Raw genomic sequence first — 21,971 nt, 5'->3', positions numbered from 1 at the left:
TTCCCTTGGCAGCCAGAGTCGTCTTTGAAAGTACACAGAAAGGATGTTATTCCTACTTAAAACTCTCATAGTTTTGTAGGGCAAATTCTAGACTCGCACGTGGCCCACGAGCCCTATACCTCTCATAGTTGCCTGTCGCCCACCTCCCCTGCATCCCTCCCTCTCCCACTAGCCCTAGTCTTGGCACGTCTGTTCTGAGAGTGGCTAAGCTCATTCCTTCTCAGGGTTTGCACCTGTAAACACTCTTTGTGGCTTTTTTGTTCCTTTTAAGAGGCATCATGCTGTTGTATTTCTACACTGTATTGTTTTTTCAATAATCTCTACACCCAACATGGGGTGGGGCTCAAACTCATGACCCTGGGATCAAGAGTTGCACGTTCCACCTCCTGAGCCAGCCAGGCGCCCCTTTGCATGGTATGTAATTTGTTGTGATCCCAGAGAGAGGAACGTTTAGATGCTCCTCCCGAGAGACCTGCCCTAAGTAGGTATGCAGTACGTTTAGATTGGTGCCAGCATAACCTAACTGAAAATGTAGTAAAAACCAAATGTGTCATTGACTCAAGTTATGAGTTAAAAAGAACCTTTTTCTCTCTAGTAGACTTACAGTTCAGGAGAGATTTCGGAGGTAATCCTGATGTAGTTGTTCTCAGATATGCTGAACTTGTGGAAGAGAACCCACTCTGGCATCTTCTTGGTGATGGAGTAACTGGACAGGGGGTGCAGCTGGGCTACCTGCTTGTGTGTCAGCATTAAGTAGTTACCTGATCCATCCACATCCCTGGCAATCTGCAAGGCAGTGTTTTTAAGGAAAAAGGTTCTGTGTTAATGAGATCAAAAGACAAGATGTTTTGTTTAAAAAAATTCCTAAGTACTTACTTCACTCAAAATAGTAAAAATTACCCATCTGCCACCCATGTTTCCTATTTTCAGATCCAGAAAACAAGCCAAACACAGGTTTTGCCCAAAACTTTGAGGCCGTGATGATGATGTTACTGACTTTAGCAGTTTCAGGGCAGTGGGCGAAAAGAGCGTAGCTACAAAGGCTAACTGGGTCGTGAAGGCTAGCGTGCTGCCAGCCACGTTCTGGGCAGGATACTCCTGTCAGGGGCTTTATGCCAGATGTTCTAGCTCAATACAGTAACACTGATGTAGGAACCTTACTTTTTCCATACAAGATGAGGAAATTCATTTTAAAATGTCATTTTTTCTCCTCTTTTAAGACCATTTTAGAATTTGAGAAATACCAGTTTCACTCCCCATGATGTGAAGAAAATGCATCCATAATGTGCTTTAATTTAGGGGAGCTACATCGGGCAGCCTTCATTTGGGGGATGAAACACATGAGACATTACCTTTACCAGTATCACTGGTTAAACGAGCTACTTCACAAACCAGTGAGATGAGGGACTGTATCTGATGCTCCCCCAAAGAGCGTGTTTTTCCTAATGTCCCTTCTGTAATGAAAAAAGACCTTTTGTCTTTTTGGACAAAGTGACCATATAGTGGCTTAGCCCTTCAATTCCCTTGAAGGGAAGTATATTTAAATAATCTTTAGTGACATAGAAGGTTTTAGTTTTATATAATGTCAACACCACTGAAAGCACCATCCCAGGTGAGACTTCCTGACAGGCTGTCCTGAGCGTGAGGTTCTGTAGAGACCACGCCCTCCCCATTCTCGCCTGCATGAAGTAACCGGACAGGAGAGCCTTCTTTATGTTCAGGGCGTTTTCCTTTGAGCCAAAAGCAGGTTCTGCGCAGGGAAGCTCAATTCGCTTGACAATTTCTAAGAGTTCAGCTCGGATAACGTCTGCCATCCTGAGAGCACAACAATTGAGGAAGTAATCGTGACACCACTTTTCAACACAGTCTGGGAGGGAAAGAAGAAAAGAAACGACCCGTTATAAGCTACCAGAGCCCAGGCCAGGAAGAAGGTGGGATCTCTGTCCTGTCCTGAAGAGGAGGAGGTCACCTGGGTGACGGAGGCTGCAGGGACGCGTGCTGGCCGGCGGGACCTGCACTGGCTGTGGGGTTCTGGAACCCCCGAGCTGGGGGGCAGCATGTGGCAGGTGCAGACCAGGCCAGTGTACCGCCCGTCACCTGCACCCGAGGGCGGGCAGAGGACGTGGTCTCATCAACGTTTGTGTCGTGTACACGATGAGGACGTACGTGGCCACAACGTTTAATCAAACTAGGAGGGAAAGTGTACAGTAGAAGGTCCCCTGAGCCATGAAAATATCTCAACATACTTCTAAGGATCACTACTAGGCTGATTGGGGAATTCTGTTAAGCTCATCTACTTTAGCTGCAAATTTTATATTAAAATTCAGTCCCCTGGTTCAGTTTGATGTGAATGCTTTCTTGCTACTGGTAGTTCCTTAGGACGGGCCTGGAGTGCTGCCTGGCCCTGGGAACGCCCCTGGCCTTGGCACAGTGGGGGGAGGCCCCCAGTTGACCCTGTCCTGTGCACCTGGGCCAACAGGAGCATGTGCTTGGGCAGACAATTGTATCCAGCCTCCTTGCTCTCCAAAGATGCCACCAAACTCCCCATATCCTTTCTGGCTCCACTGACAACTTTACCTTCTCAGCTTGGAAAAATTAACTCCCCATTGAATAATTCTACTGCCAAACTGCTGTCCTATTTCTCAGCTCAGTTTTCATCCTGTCTACCTGAGCAGAGGAGGTAAAAGGTGCTAAAGGGAAAACCAAGGTTCCCTTGCGGGAAGGGGGTTCCTCACCACCTGCCTCTGGAGGCCCCGGCCTGCGTGTCGCTCTGTCCTGTCGGCCCTTCGGGATCCCCTTCCTGTCTAAAGCCAAGCAAGGCAGTTTCAAGGATAGGTGTTTCCAGTTCCCTCTTGTGCAAAGTCATACTCCCACTGTGGGTTAGCCCCGGGACTTGTGCCTCCACTTTTCCACACGCCCTGTCCTCTCCCCTCCCCCCGGCCAAGCCGGCTCTCTCCTGCCTCCTTCGGCACATCTGCCGATTAGTATCTGGAGCCGGGGTTGGTTGGTTTGGTCCTGGATGTCCACGTTCTGTCTGTCCAGTGAATGTGGGTGTTGGGGAAAGCACAAATCCCAGCTCTGACCCAGGGCACCTAGAGACGGCAGTTCCTTTCTCTCCTCCCCCGGCCCTGGAGGGTGGGGGCTGTGCTGTGCAAGAATTTTGGGCCCAGGTCACCTGTGTCCAGGCTAGCTCCCTGGGCTGGCCGGGCACTGGACTTCCACACGCCCGGCGACAAGTGCCACTCCACTCCAGTGACCAACAGGCTGGAGAAGGGAGAACAGCTCGGCTTCCTCTGGGGAAGGAAAGCTGGACACGAGCTAATTTCTCAGACTCGCAAGCATTCACTTACGGTCACTGGTGGAATTCAGAGCTATGTCCTGGTAGGCCTTGTAAATGTTGATGAGGGTAAAGTGATCTCCTTCAGGATGTAAAAATGTCTTCCAGCAAGTCAAGGCGGCCTCCTCAGCCCCATGTGGCAGATTAGAGAAGCAGTTGGGAGCTTTAAGACACAAAAGATCAGAAGGTCAGCAATACTGGAGGCACTTTCCCTCCCCTGCCCACCAGCAGAACATGCAGAGGGCCGGCTGGTGACCCTGTATGTAGAACCAACCATTCCTGGCTGCTGCTCGTGATCAACGTTATTCTTGCTTACTCAGAAATCAGAGATTCAGGGTGAGTTGTCCTGTTTTTTCTCCTTGTTTGCCTGTGTAGGTGTAGCGAGTACCCTGCTCGTACCACCGTCAGAGCAGGGCCCCCGGGGGACCTGAGACACTCAGAGGCCCAGCCGCTGGCGCAGGATTAGGACTTACAGTCCTAATGCTGCACTGCCCTTGGCCTGTTTTGCCAGTAAAGGAATACATTAAGCCAGGAAGCAAGAATGAAGGTGGTAGGAAACAGAAACAGAGCTCTCTGGGGGAAGAACATTCCTAGTGACCCAATTTTTCTTTCGATGTTTGATTAAGAAATTCACTGGGTTTTGAATGACTTTTTTCAATCACTTGATTCCATCTTTCAATTATTAAGATAATTCGTGTAACTTCCTACCTTTTAAACCTATTAATATGCTTATTACTTCAAAAGGTTAAATGAATTGGTCAGTGCCTCTGTTAGGTTCTTCAAATCCTTCAGATGGATCTCATTTAAATCTAGACCTGGCACAGATTGACAAAACAAAGAGCAGTACTCCCCAAGGAGTACCTGTCACCATGGCAGCGATTGTCAGCATCTCCTCCACACAGTCAAATTCACAGGATGCTAAGATAGACTTTGAGAGTTGTGGGTCAAGGGGAAACTCCGACATGATGATCCCAAACTCAGAGAGGTTCCCATCATTGTCCAGTGCTGCCAGGTAGTCCAAGTCTTCCAGAGCCTGCATTAAGCTTTCCGGTGCTAGCAGAGAAAAAAAAAAAATCACCAGTCTCCTATAACCAAGATGGAGTGACAAGTACTGGACCTCCCTTCCCACACGAGACAACCGAACAGTTGGCAAAACACGTGAAACCACAGTTTGCGGGACAAAGCATGTCAGCAGTGAAGGCAGGGATTCCGGAGAGGGGCGCTAATGAAGGGAAGGCCATGACCACCCAGCAAAAGGCCTTGAAAGTTTCCCGGCTGCAGTGCCAGAAGGGGACCCAGGTGAGGCCTGCCAGACTCCTGAGCTATGAAGATGGTGCTGAGGGTCCAGGAAAGCTAAGGTCGCCAGAGCTTGCAGGTGGGGCCACCTGACAGGAGAGAGCCATACAGAGCTAGAGATCGGAATATCTACGAAAGGTCTTCTTGCTTCGTCGGCAGAGCATGCAGAAGTAACATCGGGTCACAGAAAGAACCATCAGGTCACAGAAAGAACCATCCAGAGGATTAGAGGGACAGTGCCAGGTGCTCATACTGGATCTAGGGCACGCCCATTTCTGCCCACCAGACTGGCAAACCTCAGAGTTCATGGGGCCCTGGGTGGGAGATGCAGAAGGGAAGAACTAACCCTCAATGTGCACGGCTCCAGGACCCGAATCTTAAAACCAGGACCTGAAAGGATCATCCTGCAGCCCAGAATAACAGTCAAGAATATTTATAGGAATACAAAATATCCAATACCCAACACAACAAAATGTACAATGTCTAGCATCCAATAAAAAATTATGAGGCATGAAGAGCAGGAAAATACAATCCCATAATAGGGAGAAAAATTAATCAATTGAAACCCAGAATCTGGAGAGATGACAAATAGCAGGTAAGGATGCTAAAGAGTTACTCGCCAGTGCAAAGACAAGGCAGATTTTCTCCATGCCTGCAGAACGTCAGTAATGGCGTGCTCATCAGAGATGCTTAATACCCACCAGAAAAGGTAATCCACTTATTCAAACCAAGGTATTCTCCTTGCCTTTGCAGAGTAAGATTAGATTAGTAAATATGTGTGTTTTTCTCCTGTCTGGCAGGTGGTACAGCAATAAAGGCCACACAGAGAAGCAAATGACACAGGATTAAGTGTTCTACCCCAGACACAAGGATTTCTGAGCACTGCTAGATTCATTTGTCTTGACTCTACCAGGTGCATGGTGAGCTAGCTGAGCACTACGGGGACCTGCTGGCATCGGGGAGTTCAAAATAACGAATAGTAAAAATTTCCTTATTTGCTGTTCAAACACTGACTGCTAAGCTACTTGGCAAAATTTTGGGCAAAGTCTATAACTCAAAAGCCAGTCACAACTCAGATCCGCTAAAATCCCCTCTTTCCTACTGAGACTTGATGAAAACATCAGGAGAAACCACTATGGTGGGTTGAGAAATGGTTCGCTGATGCCGACGTGCAGTTCTTCAAGTCTCTAGTCCTCTCGCTGAAGAAGAGCAGAACGGGTCACGGGCCTGTTCTCAACCTGTGACACATCACACAGGTCACGAGCAAAAGACCAGTCCTGGGAAAGCAGGTGTTGGGGCTGCAGGGGCTGTAAGAAGTAGCCTGCCACACCCCCAAACCTGCCCAGACCCCCCACACACACTGGAAGACCTGGAGCACAGCTTTAATCCCCAGCTGGGGGAAAAGAAGTTTAACTTTCCTTCTGCTTTTGAATCCCACCCTTGAGATTTACCAGTGAGTGGGGCAGGGCCTCCAGGAGATCCCTGTCCTTCCCCAGGCTCGGCCCCTGCGGCCTGGTCTGGGTGCTGGCACGGAGCACCGGGGCTCCTCGGTCATTCTTGGACACCCCTGGGCAAAGATGAGACCTTGAGAAGCCACAGTCCCGGGAAGGAGACAGATGGGCTATTTAGGGAAAAAAAAAAGTCCGAGAGTTCTCTCAGCCATGAAATGAAAGAACAGCTGACCTGTTGGGAGAAGGTGCAAGATGCAGTCGGAGGAACAAACATCTCAGATTAAAAACCGCGGGACGGGGCTGGGAGCACAAACTTAATTACCGAAAACTGTTTAGAAACCAATTTCTATAAATCAGCAAAGCTGCCACGTTATGACTTACAGGATCTTTGGCAATTGTCCCTGTAAGCATCTGGCTTCGCAGCCAGGCTGTGTCCCCAAAGGGCATCTACTCCTCATTTTATGTCTTGTGGCTAAATTGGCTGCACACAGGATGATGAACAGAAACAACTTCATAATTCTGCTCCCACCCTAACACCAGAAAAAAAAAATGTTCTGGGGTTTTATTGTATCAGAAGGAACAAGTTAATGAATGCAGATCACACAGGTGAAGCAGCAATAATAAATAACTGAATAGGATTTGCTAATAGAACATCCCACACTTTAAGACGTCTCCCCGGTGCGGCTCACGAAGTTGTCGTAGCCACAAAGCGGAAGTGTTTAGGCGAGGCCCTTCACGGCAGCTTCAGACTTCCCTGCGAAGTCATGCTAAGGACGTGTCTCAGCCGGCAGGAGGGCAGAACAGCAGGCCGCCTCGTGGGGAGCAGTCCCCAGGGCAGGGTTGGTTCCCTTCCTCCCCCACACTCCTTAACCAACCAGGAGGGCTGTGGGATCCAGGTTCAATCTGCGTCACTGGAGTGGGAGAGGATTTTAGAGGTAGGGTGGCCTCAGGGGTACGCGGAGGAGACAGGCCATGCCCTGAAAGGTGAAGTTCCTGACCGGGAGGAGCCCGTCCTGCTGTGAGGGCGCCGTCCGGGCTCACCCGCTGCGCCCTCCGACCCCTCGCGCCCAGCTCTGCTCTAGCCGTGCCGAGGACGAGACGCTCGCAGACCCGACGGCCACGGCCCAGGAGAGGACTGAGGCAGGGAAGGGAGCTGAGCCCATCTGCGGGGGCCGCCCTGCTGGCTGCCGGTCAGCTCACTCCTTCTAAGGGTGACACCCAGCTCATTGACTCGCGTCCTCTTAAGCCACTTGCAAGGCCCTGGGGCAGGGACACGTGGATGGGTGCAACCCTGGCCCCTCAGGGGTGGGAGGTCTTAGAGGAGGGAGACCCACGTACAAACCCACAATCCATTTCCGGTGTCCTGGGATAATTCCCAGTTGTCCCTAACTGGCCCCTCGCGGGCGGCGCCCCCGCGCCCCCCAGAAGCGGGGACCCCAGCACGTGCCCACGGCCAGACGCGCTGCCGGCTTCAGGGCGCCGCTTCTCAAACGGAGCCAACGACGCCCCTCCCTGGGGCTTGAGGGTTTGGACCAAGAGGCGGACGAGTTTCCAGGGGCTGACTCGGGGCCGGAGGCTCGGAGCCGAACCGGCCGGATTCTGGCAGGACCGAAGAGCGGACGAGCCACCGAGACGCTCGGGCAGGAGACGCCGCGCGCCGAGGTCGTCCGAGGCTGTTTTCGCGAGCGCTCCCGGGGCTCGACTTCATTCCCACCCTGGACTTCACGGGACACCCCGGTTTCCTTGTCACCACCCCGTGTTCACGCAGGTGTGGGCCGCGCTGCTGGCTCTCGGCCCCGGGGCGCTGGGACCAGGCCAGCGCGGCTCGGAAGCCCGTGGAAGGGCAGCGAATCCACGGCTGGGGGGCGCGAGGAACCCGCTGTGTGCCGGCCCCGTTAACCCCCCCCCCCCCCGTCACACACACACACACACACACACACACACACACACACACACACACACACGGAGAAAGAGAGAAATGAAGCCACGGCCGAAGAGGGCCGGAGGAAAGGAGCTCTGGGCCCCCGCCGGTGTGAGGGTGGGCACCGCGCAGCGCAGAGGGGAGCCAGCGGCTGGCTCCGGGGCGGCGGTGTAGACTCCAAAGCCTCGAGACTTTCAGGAACCGGGTTTAAGAGCTTGGCTCCGAAGAGGAGAGGCGGACGGGCTTCCGTGTCCCTGGGCCCCAGGGCCGCGCCCCCGAGCCTGGCGTTCGCCGGGTCCCCGCGGCCACACGCACACGGCCCTGCTGCGCCTGTCACCGACGCGAGCCGCTCAGGCGAGCCGCTCAGGACGAGGGCGGACACCGCGTCCTCGGGCTGCAGATGAGCCAAGGGAAGTGATGGCCCGAGGCCCAGGCAGGGTGGGCCGGACCGGGGATGGGGACACGTGGCCTCGGGCTCCGGGCCCGACGCCCCCTTGGGCCTGACCCGGGTCCTCAGAGGCCGCCCGGTGCTGCCTCCCGGCGCCCGTGGCTCCGCATCCGCCTCTCGCAGGTGAAATGCCCTTTGTGGGGACCCGCTTCCGAGCTCGGGCCGGAGTCACGCAGGTGGGGACAGCTACAGTGGCTACCATGTGCCGGTCACGTCTCTAAGGGGCCCACGTACATGAGCTGATTTGTCTTGCCAACTCTAGGAGCCAATTACCCTGATCACACTCACATTCAGATGAAGAAGCTGAGGCCCGAGGGGTGACACGGTGAGGTGACACGGTGCGGGGGGACTGGAGTCCTGGCGGCCTGCTCAGGAGCCCGAGCTGCCACGGCTCCCCGGCTCAGTTAGGAGCAGCGTCCCCCTTCGCCCTCAGACGCGCCGGCCTGGGCCACAAGTCACGCGCTCACCGGAGCCATCAAGAGCCTGATGCGAATCAGGAGCCGAAAAGGCCTCCATCCTGCGCCTGCAGAAATCTCCCCATCCTCATCTTTCTGAGTAATTACTTTGTCGCTTCCAAGACCCTCCAAGGCCCTCACTCGGTGGCTCTTGAGTTGTTCTAGCATTTTTGCGCCTCTTTTGCACACTCCTACCCCGCCGCCTGGACACAGCGAATAGCTCTGCGTGGCCTCTAGACGGATAAGAACGTGACTGTCACCGACTTAGACATCCAGGCAGGCACTTGCTACCGGTGTGGCGCCAGACAATCTGCTCACCCGAGGCTGTCCGCGGGCGGCAGGGGCAGGCGGAGGGGCTGCGGCCCGGGGTCTGTGCCACCGCGTGCACGGGGAGTGTGCGGCCCCCTCCGCCTCTGCCCTCCCCTTAGTACAGGCTGCAGCAGTTAAAGACCCTTTTGTAAGTCTTGAGGCAAAATCCCATTTCCAGGGATGCGGAAACAGGCCAGGTCTTCCCCGGGTGCACCCAGCTTAGGCCCTCCTGCGGCGGACGGAGTTCCAGATCCTCCTTCGTTGACTCCTGACTCCTCGGACGAGCCTCCCGCACCATCACCGTAGATCACGCCACTGCAGCATTTCATCCCCCCTCCTGCCAACTCCGACGCTGGCCTCGGCGCCCCGACTTTATTCCGTCCCCCGCGTTCCTTCCCGTTTCCTCGGGCGCCCTGGCTCGTCCTGTGCACCCTGCCTGGCAAGTCCGTGTGTGGGTTCATTCCTCACAGATCCTTCCAAGGCCGGTCATCTCGCCACCGCTAAACGAGCTCTGCGTCCAAATACACAGATGATGTCTGGTGTTGTCTGGTACATCTCAGCTAGTTTGTCCCCAGTCTCTGTGCAGGTGTCGCTGCTTCCTGGAGGAAAACATGTGGTCAGCTGGTCCCGGGCAACTGATCCAGATCAACAGTAATGGTGTCGCTCAGGATGGAGGTCAATGTTCAGCACCAGGGAAGAAAAAACAACTGATTCTTTTTTTTTTTTTTTTTTAAGAGATCTGTATCAAGGGAATTCAGTGAATAGCCTGTAGCCTAGTTATGCCAAATTCATTTCCACATGGCTCATGAATCCTGAAAAGGGTAACAGGTTTGCTGCATTTGCGTGTTTCAATTGTAAGTTGAGTTAAATGCACCAGCTGCAAGCATCATCTTTTTTTCCTTCTAAAATGATGAGTCAGAGTTAATCCACAGTTCTCTCTCCCCCAAGCACAGCAGAAAACAGTTATGTGCTATTGTCAGGAGACAAAAATAAACTGCCACCCCAACCCTCTGTCCCCGGCCCCCCGCTCTAGGCCTCAGCAGCGCAGAGGATGGCCGCCCAGAGAACGCAGGGATTCTTCTGCGCTGCTGGGGCTTGCTGGCGGCTTTTTAAAACCTTTGAGGTTACAAAGGCCGCTTTTCTTCTGCCTTCCTGGCAAGTTCACCAGACATCTGCCATCTGGACCCAAGAAGAAGCCTGGGGAATCCACGCGGGCTGATTCCGGGCCTAAGAGACGAGCAGCGGGACGGGAAGCGTGTCTCCTCAGAGCATGGTCTCTGGAAGGTCCCTGCAGGGACTGCTTGGCCGACGGGCCTCTGACAAAAGCCGAGCTGAGGCTCTGAGGTCACCAATGAGAAACCCAGGAAATGGGGGCGCGTGGCCGCTGTGGTCACAGGATGGAGGCTGCAGGGATGCCGGCCTGCCTGTGCCCCCGGGCCCACCCCTGTCGAGCTCACCAGTTCCCGTCGCTCCTAACCTTCAGATAAGACACACGCACCCAACTGAGGCTGCCATACACACTCTACAGCTTTCCATCACATTCTCAGGCCACTGTGCTCCTCTGGGCTGCTCCTGCTCAGACCAGTGTGTTCAGCACACGGACGCACGGCCTCAGAATGCTTTGCTGGGGCGGGGAAGCCAGGAGCCAGGCAAGCTGGGCAGTAGGGTCGTTCGGCTGGGCTGTAACCTGCCCAGGGCCGGGCAGTAGGGTCACTCCCCTTGGCTGTAACCTGCCCAGAGCTGGGCAGTAGGATCGCTCCCCTTGGCTGTAACCTGCCCAGGGCCGGGCAGTAGGGTCGCTCCGCTTGGCTGTTATCCAGGTGACCTGCTCATTTTCCCAGGCACCAAAATGCCAAGGTCTTCTTGGCATACATTCTACTTGGGCTTCTTCTCCCACCTGCATCTGAGCTCTTCCTCTTAATCTGGAGGAGATTTTCCCGACGCACTGCGTCTCCTGAGCCCTCAGGGAAGCCGGTTTCCTGCCCAAGGACAGCCTCCCCCGGGGCCTCCAATCCCCACCAGTTTACTGTGGCTCCCAGGGGCCCCACACTCCGGGCCAGCAGACGTGGCCTGGCAGGCGGCAGCGGGGGCAGGGGCGTGGACAGAACAGCAGTCTGCAAACCTGCTTCTGGAAGAACAGAGAGCTCCGAGGGAGGAAGTGGCTACAGGGAAGTAGATGGATTTCACAAGAGATAAGGTGCTCCTCTGGTCCCTCTCCCTCTTAGAGATCCCACTGCTCCTTTAGGGAAGAGAATCTTTGCTGAAAATGTAAGATTCCAAAGGGTTCCCCAAAGTAGTTCATTTTTCAAACTGCTTACTGGGAGAGTTTCCTCATAAAGCTCCGAGAAGCTCCAGGGAAGGAGGAAGCATTGGTGAAGAGCACAGCACGGTGCACCTGCCCTGACCTCCCGACAGGAAACTTCCTAATCCCGCTTCGTGCGCTCTCCACACAGCGCTGCCCCACTTACAAGGACAAGCTGTCGTCTCCACTGTTAATTTTCCCTTGCACCTTTTCATTTCAAAGTTTGGCATCTTTGGAGGACCTTCCTCTTACTTACTCCCAATTCTACTAGTCATTTTCAGAAATATTTGAGAAAGGGTGACTCTAAAAGAACATACTTCTCAAGGGCTTGTGAATCCTACTGGCACCACTGGACTAAATGACTGAAAAACACAGGAACAGAGAGAAAGCAGCGCAAGGAAGTAGAAATCGTTCGGTTTCCAAGCATGCTCTATGCGCACGAGGCCCTGTGGCTGATGACTCTCTTGTGCACATTTGCCAAATAACACCCAGGCCGGTAGGTTGCCTTTCGCCCTCTCTGATCAGTGTCCTGAAGACGTCAACCACTGGCCTAAGGTGTGAAAAGAAATGAAGGAACTCCTTTGTGTTGAAGCATGACTGAGACTAAAATATCAATGAAGGGCAATCAACTTCAAATCAGGAGCCTTATGGGGACGCAAATACCCACTGGGGTTCAGTGAAACTAAGCACAGGCTAGAGGACAAAGCGGCAGATCCTGCGGTCAACACTGCCTGGGCGTGGGCCTTCGCCTGGGCGGCAGGTGGAAGGAGTGAAAGGCATCGGACCCGCCCCCTGCAGCTCTGGAGGTGGGGTGCTTGGGGGGGCGTGAGAAGCACCAGAGAAAGGATGGAGGGCACGGACGACTAGGACAGATGCTCAGGCCCCTGGGGCTCCGGTCTGTGTAAGGAGACACTGCAGCAGAGGGTCCAGCTTCTCGTCTGTGTGCATGACCTAACTTCTGTGACTCTGTTTCCTCATCTGTAAAATGGAGCAACTCAGAGCATTTAGCTCAGAGGGCGTCTGCACAGGCTACAAGGACGCTACTGCTGTTCCCCCGGCGACGTATTTAAATGGACAAGAACAAGCAGAGCACTTGCTGCTTTCAACCTTTCGTGGCCGGCTAATTGCTGACATTTTAAACTCCAGAGCCAGCATCCCCCCCCCCCCCCCCCCGCCCCGACATCATAGGCAGAACGGAAGCCGTTTGCCCGCCAAGTAGGAGAAGCCAACTGGGAATGCGGGAGGCGCTGGGAGGCTGAGGGGAGCTGGTCCCAGCTTCCCTTCCCAGGCTGACCATGTGGCGTGGCCGCCCTGCACACCGCAGAGGCCACCTGTCCCTGCTTTCTCGGCCTTTCCACAGCACTCTGCTGGTGTCCACGGGGCAGTTGCTGTCCCAGGGAGGGCAGCACTGGAGCGGAGACAGCCAGCACCTCCTGGGTGACAGGGGGCTTTTGTCAAGGGCCCGCCAGAGGCATCATTCCCATCGGAGGGTGATGGCCAGCCTGTAGCTAGAGTCTGGGTCCTAGGCTCCGGAACCTCACCCTCCGCGGAAATGCTAGACCTTAACTGCGAAGGAAGGAACTTCCAGGGGGAGCTCCCCCGGGTGACAGTGCGGTGCAGGACAGCTGGCTGACTCATGTCCCACCGGGAAGCCTGGAGGCCACCAGAAGTCCCCTGCCCTCTGCAGCAGGCGGCCTCTGATGCCACACTCGGACCCGCTGGGTCTCTCAGGCCCAGTCCCCCAGGCTCCAGGGTCCAATGACAGATAATTCTCCAGGGTTGGGGCAGATGGCTCAAGAGGCTTTTAAAAAAGTCCTTCTGAGACTGTTTCCCTCTAATGGGAAAAATGCTTCAGTATGAACCAAACCCTGACGCTTGCTTGCTCTGCCAAACACCACCTACTCTTCACACTGGGCTGGGCAGGAGGCGAGGAGGCACGTCGGGGCCACGCACCGGCCAACACACGAGCACAACGTTACCTGGTCTGTTCATGAAGTCGCAGTGGCCTAAGCCCGCGATGTCCACTCTCTTCATGAAGAGCACCATGCTGGTTAGGTTGGCTTCCTGCATTTCGGCTGGCTTCAGGGGCCGCATGTCTTTGGAGGCAAATTCCTCAGAGTACAGGCAGAAAAGTTTTCCTAGGAGAAACCAAGAAGAATGGTTTTAATGTCTCTAGGCTGCCTTCCCACAGGAATTGGCAGCGGTTTTCATGACCGTGGTGCTACCTGAAGAAGATGAGCCGAGAATCTGCTTGCGAATCTCTGCTTGGCTTTGGCTGATGGGCTGCGTGACGAGGGAGTTTGCTCTTATCCTAGGGTTGTACACCTTTAAGTGGAAAGACAGGCTCTTTAGCGTCAGATCACTCAAGATTTCGCAGGCTCGATGGACCTGAGGGGACCGTGTGGGTCGGAGCACGTCACTTCTTGAAATGCTCTGCTACGGACTCATTCTCTCTGGATGACACTTATTATTGTTTCCCTTGCTGTGAGATAGAAACTGCTAGTGCCTTGATAAATGGATTTCAAGTTGTCTGCTTTCATTGGAGGTTCAATAAATATGGGACCTCTGCACCTGTCCTGAAATGCTGGCAGTGTCATTTCTCAAAGCATGACACTGTGATGACGACAGATGAGCATACGCCACATATGCACCAGCATCATCATCTGCTGATGGGACTGTTCAAGGTTTTATTCAAATTGTGACCTCAGCGGTCTGACCTTGATAAGCTGAGCTTCTCCAGATATAATGGCTCAGACAAAGGCTGCATGTGGCACCAACAGTGATTTTTTTTTTCTATTGAAAAAAAAATTTCCTGTTGGTGGGGGAGAGGGGGTCGGGGGGAGTGCAAATAATATCCCTGGGTTTTCTGAATGGTAAGAATCCAAAGTGGCTCCAAGGGAACCTGTGGAATGGTTGGAATCACTCTGTAGCACTAAGACAGTAAGATACTAGGAGAGCCAGTTTCCTAAAGGAGAAAAGCTACGTGATCTCTAATAATGCGCGATGGGATCAATACTTGGGTAGGCTCTCTCAGTTCTTAAATGCTATGATTTCTTATGTTCCAGTGTCTTTGAGAGTTTGAGATATCCTACTTGTACTTTTCCTAATTTTATTTAAAGGCAGTTATAAAAAAAATATTTTTAAAAGCTTAGGATAGAATTTTATCAGGTCAACATTAAAGCAGAAACTTGGTAAATTAAAGGCTGTGTACTGGAAACTAATTTCTGGCAAATCACCTCGGGGAAGATGCTAATGATGTTGATAAAGAGGCTACCAAAAATACTCAGTAGATGTACACAGGGAAAGACTGGTTCAGGAGTCAAATAACTTGCCTTGCTAGCAGCTTAGCTTACGAAAAACCACTGACAAGGAGAACCACCACCTTTATGCTTTAGCAGTTGTGTCTTTTCTCAAAAGGTTTTCCTGTGGCACCGCAATCAACTTAGTTTGGGGATTACCTGCGTGCTAATGAAAGGCAGGAATGGGTAAACAAGACTGGCAATACTTTCCCTTTGCACACATGAGCATATCAGAGACTCCCCAGACCACATGCGTCACCCTCACTTCCCAGTGGATACAACGGCAGGAACCCAAGGACAATTATCAGCAGATGGTTTACCTGCTTGATAGTAATTACCTTTCTCCTCTCCACACCCACATCGATAACAAATTTGACTGTATTGCTCCAGATCAAAGACTCTCCAGAGCTAGCAGTTAACACCACTCTTCTCTGATAAACTTGGCATCTTTTTTCTGTTTCATCATTTGGCTTGAACAATGCGCATTTCTCTTTTGGATACAAAGGAACCACCACCAGCTCTCCAAGATCTGGGTTTAAGTTCGATCCTTCCTGGCAGACGATTTCATAGGCTTTCTCAATATCCTAAAGTAAAAAATAACGTCATTCATGAGAATAAACATGTCACAAACAACTCTGCTACTTAAAAAAAAAAAGTCTAATTAAATAAAACTGTCAGCAAAAGCTGCGGAATGTATACATGGAAAGAAATACCTGTGTTGTTGTCTATGTGAATCATTATGTGAAAAGAAGATGTAACTGGATGAGAACATTTCTCTGGGGAAGTTAAATATAATTTATAAACAATTTCATTGATTTCAGTCCAAAATGGCTTTCCTCTTGTGAAATGTACTACCTGAAATGCCTTTATGCGTTTATTCTATTTTTCTAGCTTGATGCAATTTCTCATATCCATTAACGATGATGGGTAAACAATTATTTTCACATCAGTGATAATGCATCACTATACTTTAATGGTGGCAGAGCTAAGAATTATTATGCAATCTCTGGATTTCCAATAAAAGCACACAGACACACACATTCTATAACTAGGGTCTCGGTCACCCTCAAAGTTGTTTTGACCCATTTTCACTTTAAGACAGCATAAATGCAATGCAGGCAGGGAATATTCACTGCTAAATTACACATTTTGGTGTGATTCAGGCATTTAGAAATATCCTTTTAAACTGTTTCCCTGCCAAATGTATTGGAAAAAAAAAAAAAAAAAAGGAAGTTATTTCTCCTAAAACTACATATAACTAGTATGCCTCAGAAGGCAAGGCATGTTAGATAGTATTTTTCTATTTTTCAAATGCAACCATTTTTTTTTAGGACCTCATATAAAAAAAGACGTCATTTAATTCTTAAACGTTTTTTGGGGATCCCTGGGTGGCTCAGCGGTTTTGCGCCTGCCTTTGGCCCCGGGGCGTGATCCTGGAGTCCGGGGATCGGGTCCTGCATCAGGCTCCCTGCATGGAGCCTGCTTCTCCCTCTGCCTGTGTCTCTGCCTCTCTCTCTCTCTCTATGTCTATCATCAATAAATAAAAATAAATCTTAAAAAAAAAATCTTAAACGTTTTTGTTTCTAAAATTTTCTACTTTCTTAAGGGCCCAACTACCAAATGGAAGAAGCCACATTTCATTCATTAGATTTCACTAAAAATCTAGAAAAAGAGATGACTTTCCTTGACCGTTTGAGTTTTTAGCTCATTTTCCAGTGCCCTCGCTCTCTCTCTCTTTTCTTCTTTTGCAGAAGAGGCTTAAGTTAACACAAGGGTTTTGTAGGACAGATCTGCCTGGAAAGATGGCATCACGGGTCTCGAAGACCTGGGGTGAGCTGTTTGAAAATTATTCCTGAGCTGCTGGGAGGTCCAGAAAGCAGGGCAGAGGCTTCCATGTGAGCAGGTGTCCAGTTACCTTCTCCCGTGTACACGTCCCCCTCCTGCACAGAGGTGGCTTCCTAGGGGCAGATGTCCACCAAGCAAAGAGCCTAACTGTTAATCATAATGAATGAAAACTTGCCAATGGGGATAATCAGAACAAACTTAGAATTCTGATCATGCCATCATTCTGTGTGAGGAGAGCCTGTTAGAAATTACAGGGAGGGGGGCAGGACTGTGGGGTTGCGTGTCCCTGCAGTGGGCCCCTCTCGGCCCACCAGGATCTCCTCCGATCCTCCCGGACGGATGACTCCAGTGGACGGATGACTCCTTTGAGCAGGTTGCCACAGGTGCTGCTGGAGTTGGAAATGGAAACTGATTCCAGCAGCCTGCTTGTGAGCAATTAGTTTTCAAAATAAGCCTTCAAACTGCAGTGAAACATTTCTCTTATTCTCCTAAATACAGTTTAAAAGGTAATTTGGGCCACTCATTTTTTATTTGCTCCTGGTTGCTAAAACTTCTTGGTTGTCGATGGGTTCCAAGGTTGATTTTGTCCCTAATGGACAAAGAAAAAGGCATCAAAGAAATCTCCAAAAGGAAAAAAGCAGAGCAAAATAGAAACTGATGCTGTATGTAGTTTAGAGGCCTCGGGCTCAGCTGACACAGGGCTTTGTGGCCATAACCGTCAGAATTTGAGAGAAAACTGCTTGGCACACTCATCCAATGCTTCAAATTGTTGGTTCATTTCCTCTTTAGTGTGTACAGTGCATTTACCTCCATGGGGCTTTCCTACAATCCCTGGAAAGCCAAGGAAGGCAGACACACACTGGAGGGCGACCCCAGCCCCCGCAAGCCCCAACACAAGAGCATTCCCCTTCAACCTGACAGTGGCTTTGGTGGACAGTTTGGAGGAAGCACAATAATTGGGCTGATGGGACCGTAAATCTCAAATTCATCCTCTACTTAACGTATTTGACTTTTCCAGGCTAAGAGACAGTTGCTATAAACCCTGAGGGCTCAAAGTCTCGGCTGAGTGTTAAGACTCAGGGCAGCATGTGGCTATGGGGATGAATTCACAGCAGGTGAGGCGCTAGGCCAGCAGTCACAGCAAATGTGAGGCACCCAATGCTCACCAACCCTAAAGGTTTGAGAGTATCTCTATATTTATATTTCTACAATAATAAATGTAGCCCTTAAAATACAAAGTGACAATTAGTACGTTCCTGTTAATGTACGTAACTCCTTGCATTATCATAACACATTTCACTGCTATGGCAGATTTTTAACTTTTACATAAGAATCAAGAAAGCTTCTAATTGTATGGGAGGAATGCTCAATAGCTATTAATACAGATTTCAGAGGAAGGCAAATTTTTCAAAGAGACAAACTGTAAGACCACAGGAAAGGAGTTATCTTTTTTTTTTTTTTTTCTGAGAGAGAGAGCGTGTGCACAAGTTGGGGTGGGAGGTGGTGGGGAGAGGGAGGGTGTTAAGCAGACTCCACACTCAGCCTGGAGGCTGACATCCCGAGCCTGAGATCAAGACCTGAGCGGAAATCAAGAGTCAGACACTAAACAGACCGAACCACCCAGGCGCCCCAGGAGAGGAATATCTTAATGGTAATGCTGATGTAAGTGGTAAAGGAAAGAGGAAAAGTCCGTCGGGAGATGAACTGTGTGCAGCTTGTTAGGGGGACAGTGGGGAGAAGCAGACTCCAGCTGTGGAGTTCAGAGCCCAACTGGGAGGGGAAAGCTGGTCCAGCAAAGGTCTGCTGAAGCCAGCAGGCTGCTGCTGACCCAGGCCTCTGCCCTGAGCCTGTGGACACAGGGAGCCTCCCTCGGGATCCCAGGCCCGACTCAGATGGGCTGCACCTGCCCGACATCGTGGCCTCTCTCTCAGGGCTAGGAATTGCAAATCTGGCTGGCAGCCTTCATCACACTATCACGGGCTAGATCTTCAGACGCTACCAGACTATGGTTTCTTAACAGGAAATGTCCTTCTGGTCTCAATTCATGGAAGAGCATATGCCTTCCTAAGCCCTGGGATCTTAGGGTTTGACTACCAGCCTGGGTGAGAATGCATCTCCTAGAGTCTGACATTCAAAAGCCACCGTGTCATTAATTATAGCTTATATTAAACTTATAAGAATCAAATGACTTTTTTAGGACCATCCACTATCCCTAATTCTGTTAAGAACTTTATTTTTTAAAGTCTATTTGGGGGGGGGGGTGTCTGGGGGCTCAGTTGGTTAAGTCTGACTCTTGGTTTCTTTTTTTTTTTTTTAAGATTTATTTATTTATTCAGAGGGAGAGAGAGAGAAAGGGGCAGAGATACAGGCAGAGGGAGAAGCAGGCTCCATGCAGGAACCCCGACGCGGGACTCGATCCCGGATCTCCACGATCACGCCCTAGGCTGCAGGTGGTGCTAAACCGCTGAGTCACCCGGGCTGCCCATGACTCTTGGTTTCAGCTCAGGTCATGATCCTGGGGTCCTGGGACTGAGCCCCACGTCGGGCTCCACGCTCAGGGAGGAGTCTGCTTCTCTCTCTCCCTCTGCTCCACTGCCCTCCACTACCTCCTGCAGCTGGTGCTCTTTCTCTCTCTCAAACAATAAATATTTTCAAAAAAGCGGGGGGAGTCAGATACTTAACCAGTTGAGCCACCTGAGCGCCCCTGAAGTAAATAAAATCTTTAAAAAAAATTCCACTTTAGGGCAGCCTGGGTGACCCAGCGGTTTAGCATCATCTTCAGCCCAGGGCGTGATCCTGGAGACCCAGAATCGAGTCCCGCATCAGGCTCCCTGAATGGAGCCTGTGTCTCCCTCTGCCTGTGTCTCTGCCTCTCTCTTTCTCTGTTTCTCATGAATAAATAAATAAAATCTTTTAAAAAATTCCATTTTAGAATTTGTGCTTACTCTGACTTGAAAGAGGCCTACTCATCCAATCACTGTTAATTACACATTTTGCCCCCCAGAAACTCATGTCTTTTTCTCCCGGCTGCTGACTGCTAACCCTGCCGCCATTCTTTCCTTCCTAAGGCTTCACCCAGTTACACCGAGAACCTCTAGTCATCTTCGTAGATCCTTCTCCTGGCTGCTTAATCATTTTATTACTTTCCTTGGGACTTTCTTGAATATTCATCTTGAATCATGCAGGATTAGGAAATGATAATAGAATAAATCACTGAAATAGGCAGAAGATCTATTGAAGAGGCTGTATCATCTATACATGAAAAATTGATAAGTACGCCATGGTTATTATACATTTGAGATTCTAAATCACTCTCTTTGTGGAAGCAGGTAAAATCTGTCTAAAGTGCCTGACGCTGGGAGGGTCAGCCATCCTTTAAGCTTTGAATGTAAAACAGAATAAATACTTCTGTAAGTATTTCTGAAAGCATGTGAATCCTTAAGACAAGCATCTGAGGGAGAGCTGAGAGCTGCTGGCTCAGCCAGTATCAAATAATTTCCTTTTTGCTTTCTGCTTAATCACTGGAATCACCACATATTTGGGTCATGGTCTACTAAAAACTAGTACTTTCATTGAATAAAATGATGGGTAGGGAGAAAAAGACCAGGAAATCGGTCTCTAAGAAGAAAGGTGTAATTCTTGAGATTCTGGAGGCTTCTAGATTCAGCCAAGAGAGTATGGAGAGGAAGTAGGGCTGGCGTACAGCTGCGATTAAAAATAAAAACAAAATCCAATGCAACCCAAACGGCACCTTGACCACGGAGAAGCAGTAACAGATGCTCAGTTATACATTTCGAATTGTTCTTTTGAAAACACATTTTCTAGAATCCAAGTCAGAGTTTTCTCTTTCATCTTTTTAGAAAAGAAGCCCCAGGGCTGGAAGGTAGCCTTCTGGGTATGTTACAAATTCTATTTTTCTGCCTCAAAACCCACTGCCTATTGCAGGAACATCCGTGGGAATCCTTTTTGTTCCTAAGTGCTCAGGGCACAGTCCTCCTCTGCAAGCAGACGCTCCTGGTCAGACGGGAGTCAGCGTGCACCTTCTCTCCAAGACAACATAAGCACGCAGGAGCAGCACCGGCTCTGGATCTGGGGCAGCCCGAGACTCGGCCTGAGAGCTCTGGAGACCACCGTTGGCGGAGTCCCGAGGCCTTCCCCGTCCTCTGCTCTCACAGCTTGTGATTTCAGGAGCCCTCCTGTGTCCTTGCTCAGAACACGTTTTATTTACCCTCCTGCAGGTCTTCTCGAGTATTTAAAAAAGAGGGTGTGTTGGAACCAAATATTTAAACAGCAAGTCAGCAATCTGAAACCTGGATGTTAATGATTAAAAGCTTCCCAACAAGGCTAAAAGGTTCCCCCTGAAGAACTCTATTACTCTGTTAGGTCAGAATATTACTTACTTACTTGTTCACAGGCCAGAAAGACAACAATGTCACCCTTCTCACCAGACTGGTGAATTTCAAAGATAAGGCGTAAAATAGACTCAAGGGACTCCTTCTGAGCCCCACTCAGGTACACAACCTCCACAGGGTGCTGCTTTTTCACTTCTATGAGAGGCACATTTCCATAATAAGAACTAAGTTTGCTGATCAAGTGAGGTGAGGAGTTAATTATGAGCTTCAGTTCTGGTCTTGCCAGTAAAACATCCTTAAGAAGTCCAAGTAACACGTCGGTGGCAATGCTTCTTTCATGTATGTCATCTAAGATGATGACCCCATAGCTGCCCAAAAAAGGACTGGACATCATCTCTCTCTGCAGCATGTCATCAGTACAATACCTACAAAGAAGCAGTAGCAAAGTTAGAGGCGCTCAGGAGAAACCAGAGGCTTCAAACAACACCACAAATGCCTTGGCTACACCCTCTCTCTAACCGAGGAGTTAGTTTGACATCGTCATCGTCACATGTTACTATTGATTCTGGTCTAAAAACAAATTATCTATATTTATGCTACTTCCTTCACATTAGAAATTAAAGCTATTTCCTTCTCAGCAAGACTCATCTAAGCACTGACCTTATAGGGAGAAATGTTCTCCTACAAGGAGGGAGTGTGTTACGTAAATATATCAGGGCTTAATTAAAAAGAGGAAGATGATGACTTATTTAAAACTCTGCTACACTCAGCAAGGCCTGGGCCTTCCAGATGATTATGTCACGCTAAGGGAATACTAAAGCTCAATCCTAAAACTATACAAACCTTCAGTTTTCTCCATAACACAGAGATCTACTTCCTACCTTTGTGTTAATAAGATCATGTGTACAGTGCTTTTAAAAGTGCTGCTCCTGATAACTATAAAAAAAAATAGACAT

General features: G+C 50.3%; 1 protein-coding gene across 1 annotated transcript in view; it reads right to left on the bottom strand.

Moving 5' to 3' along the window:
• The window catches only part of DHX32 (DEAH-box helicase 32 (putative)), a 52,306-nt gene that overhangs the window by 1,031 nt on the left and 29,304 nt on the right, over positions 1 to 21,971 (bottom strand). Inside the window, exons 4-11 of the mRNA XM_041744009.1 lie at positions 21,068 to 21,440; positions 15,157 to 15,402; positions 13,745 to 13,844; positions 13,499 to 13,657; positions 4,199 to 4,390; positions 3,351 to 3,500; positions 1,680 to 1,867; positions 605 to 786 (exon numbers count right to left, since the gene is read on the bottom strand). Of these exons, the coding sequence (XP_041599943.1) occupies positions 605 to 786; positions 1,680 to 1,867; positions 3,351 to 3,500; positions 4,199 to 4,390; positions 13,499 to 13,657; positions 13,745 to 13,844; positions 15,157 to 15,402; positions 21,068 to 21,440 (1,590 nt within the window). The remainder of the gene's footprint in view (positions 1 to 604; positions 787 to 1,679; positions 1,868 to 3,350; positions 3,501 to 4,198; positions 4,391 to 13,498; positions 13,658 to 13,744; positions 13,845 to 15,156; positions 15,403 to 21,067; positions 21,441 to 21,971) is intronic.

The sequence above is a fragment of the Vulpes lagopus genome, chromosome 2 (assembly GCF_018345385.1).
Source record: "Vulpes lagopus strain Blue_001 chromosome 2, ASM1834538v1, whole genome shotgun sequence".
Classification (NCBI taxonomy): Eukaryota; Metazoa; Chordata; class Mammalia; order Carnivora; family Canidae; genus Vulpes; species Vulpes lagopus.
This window is presented reverse-complemented; position numbering and strand designations above follow the sequence as displayed.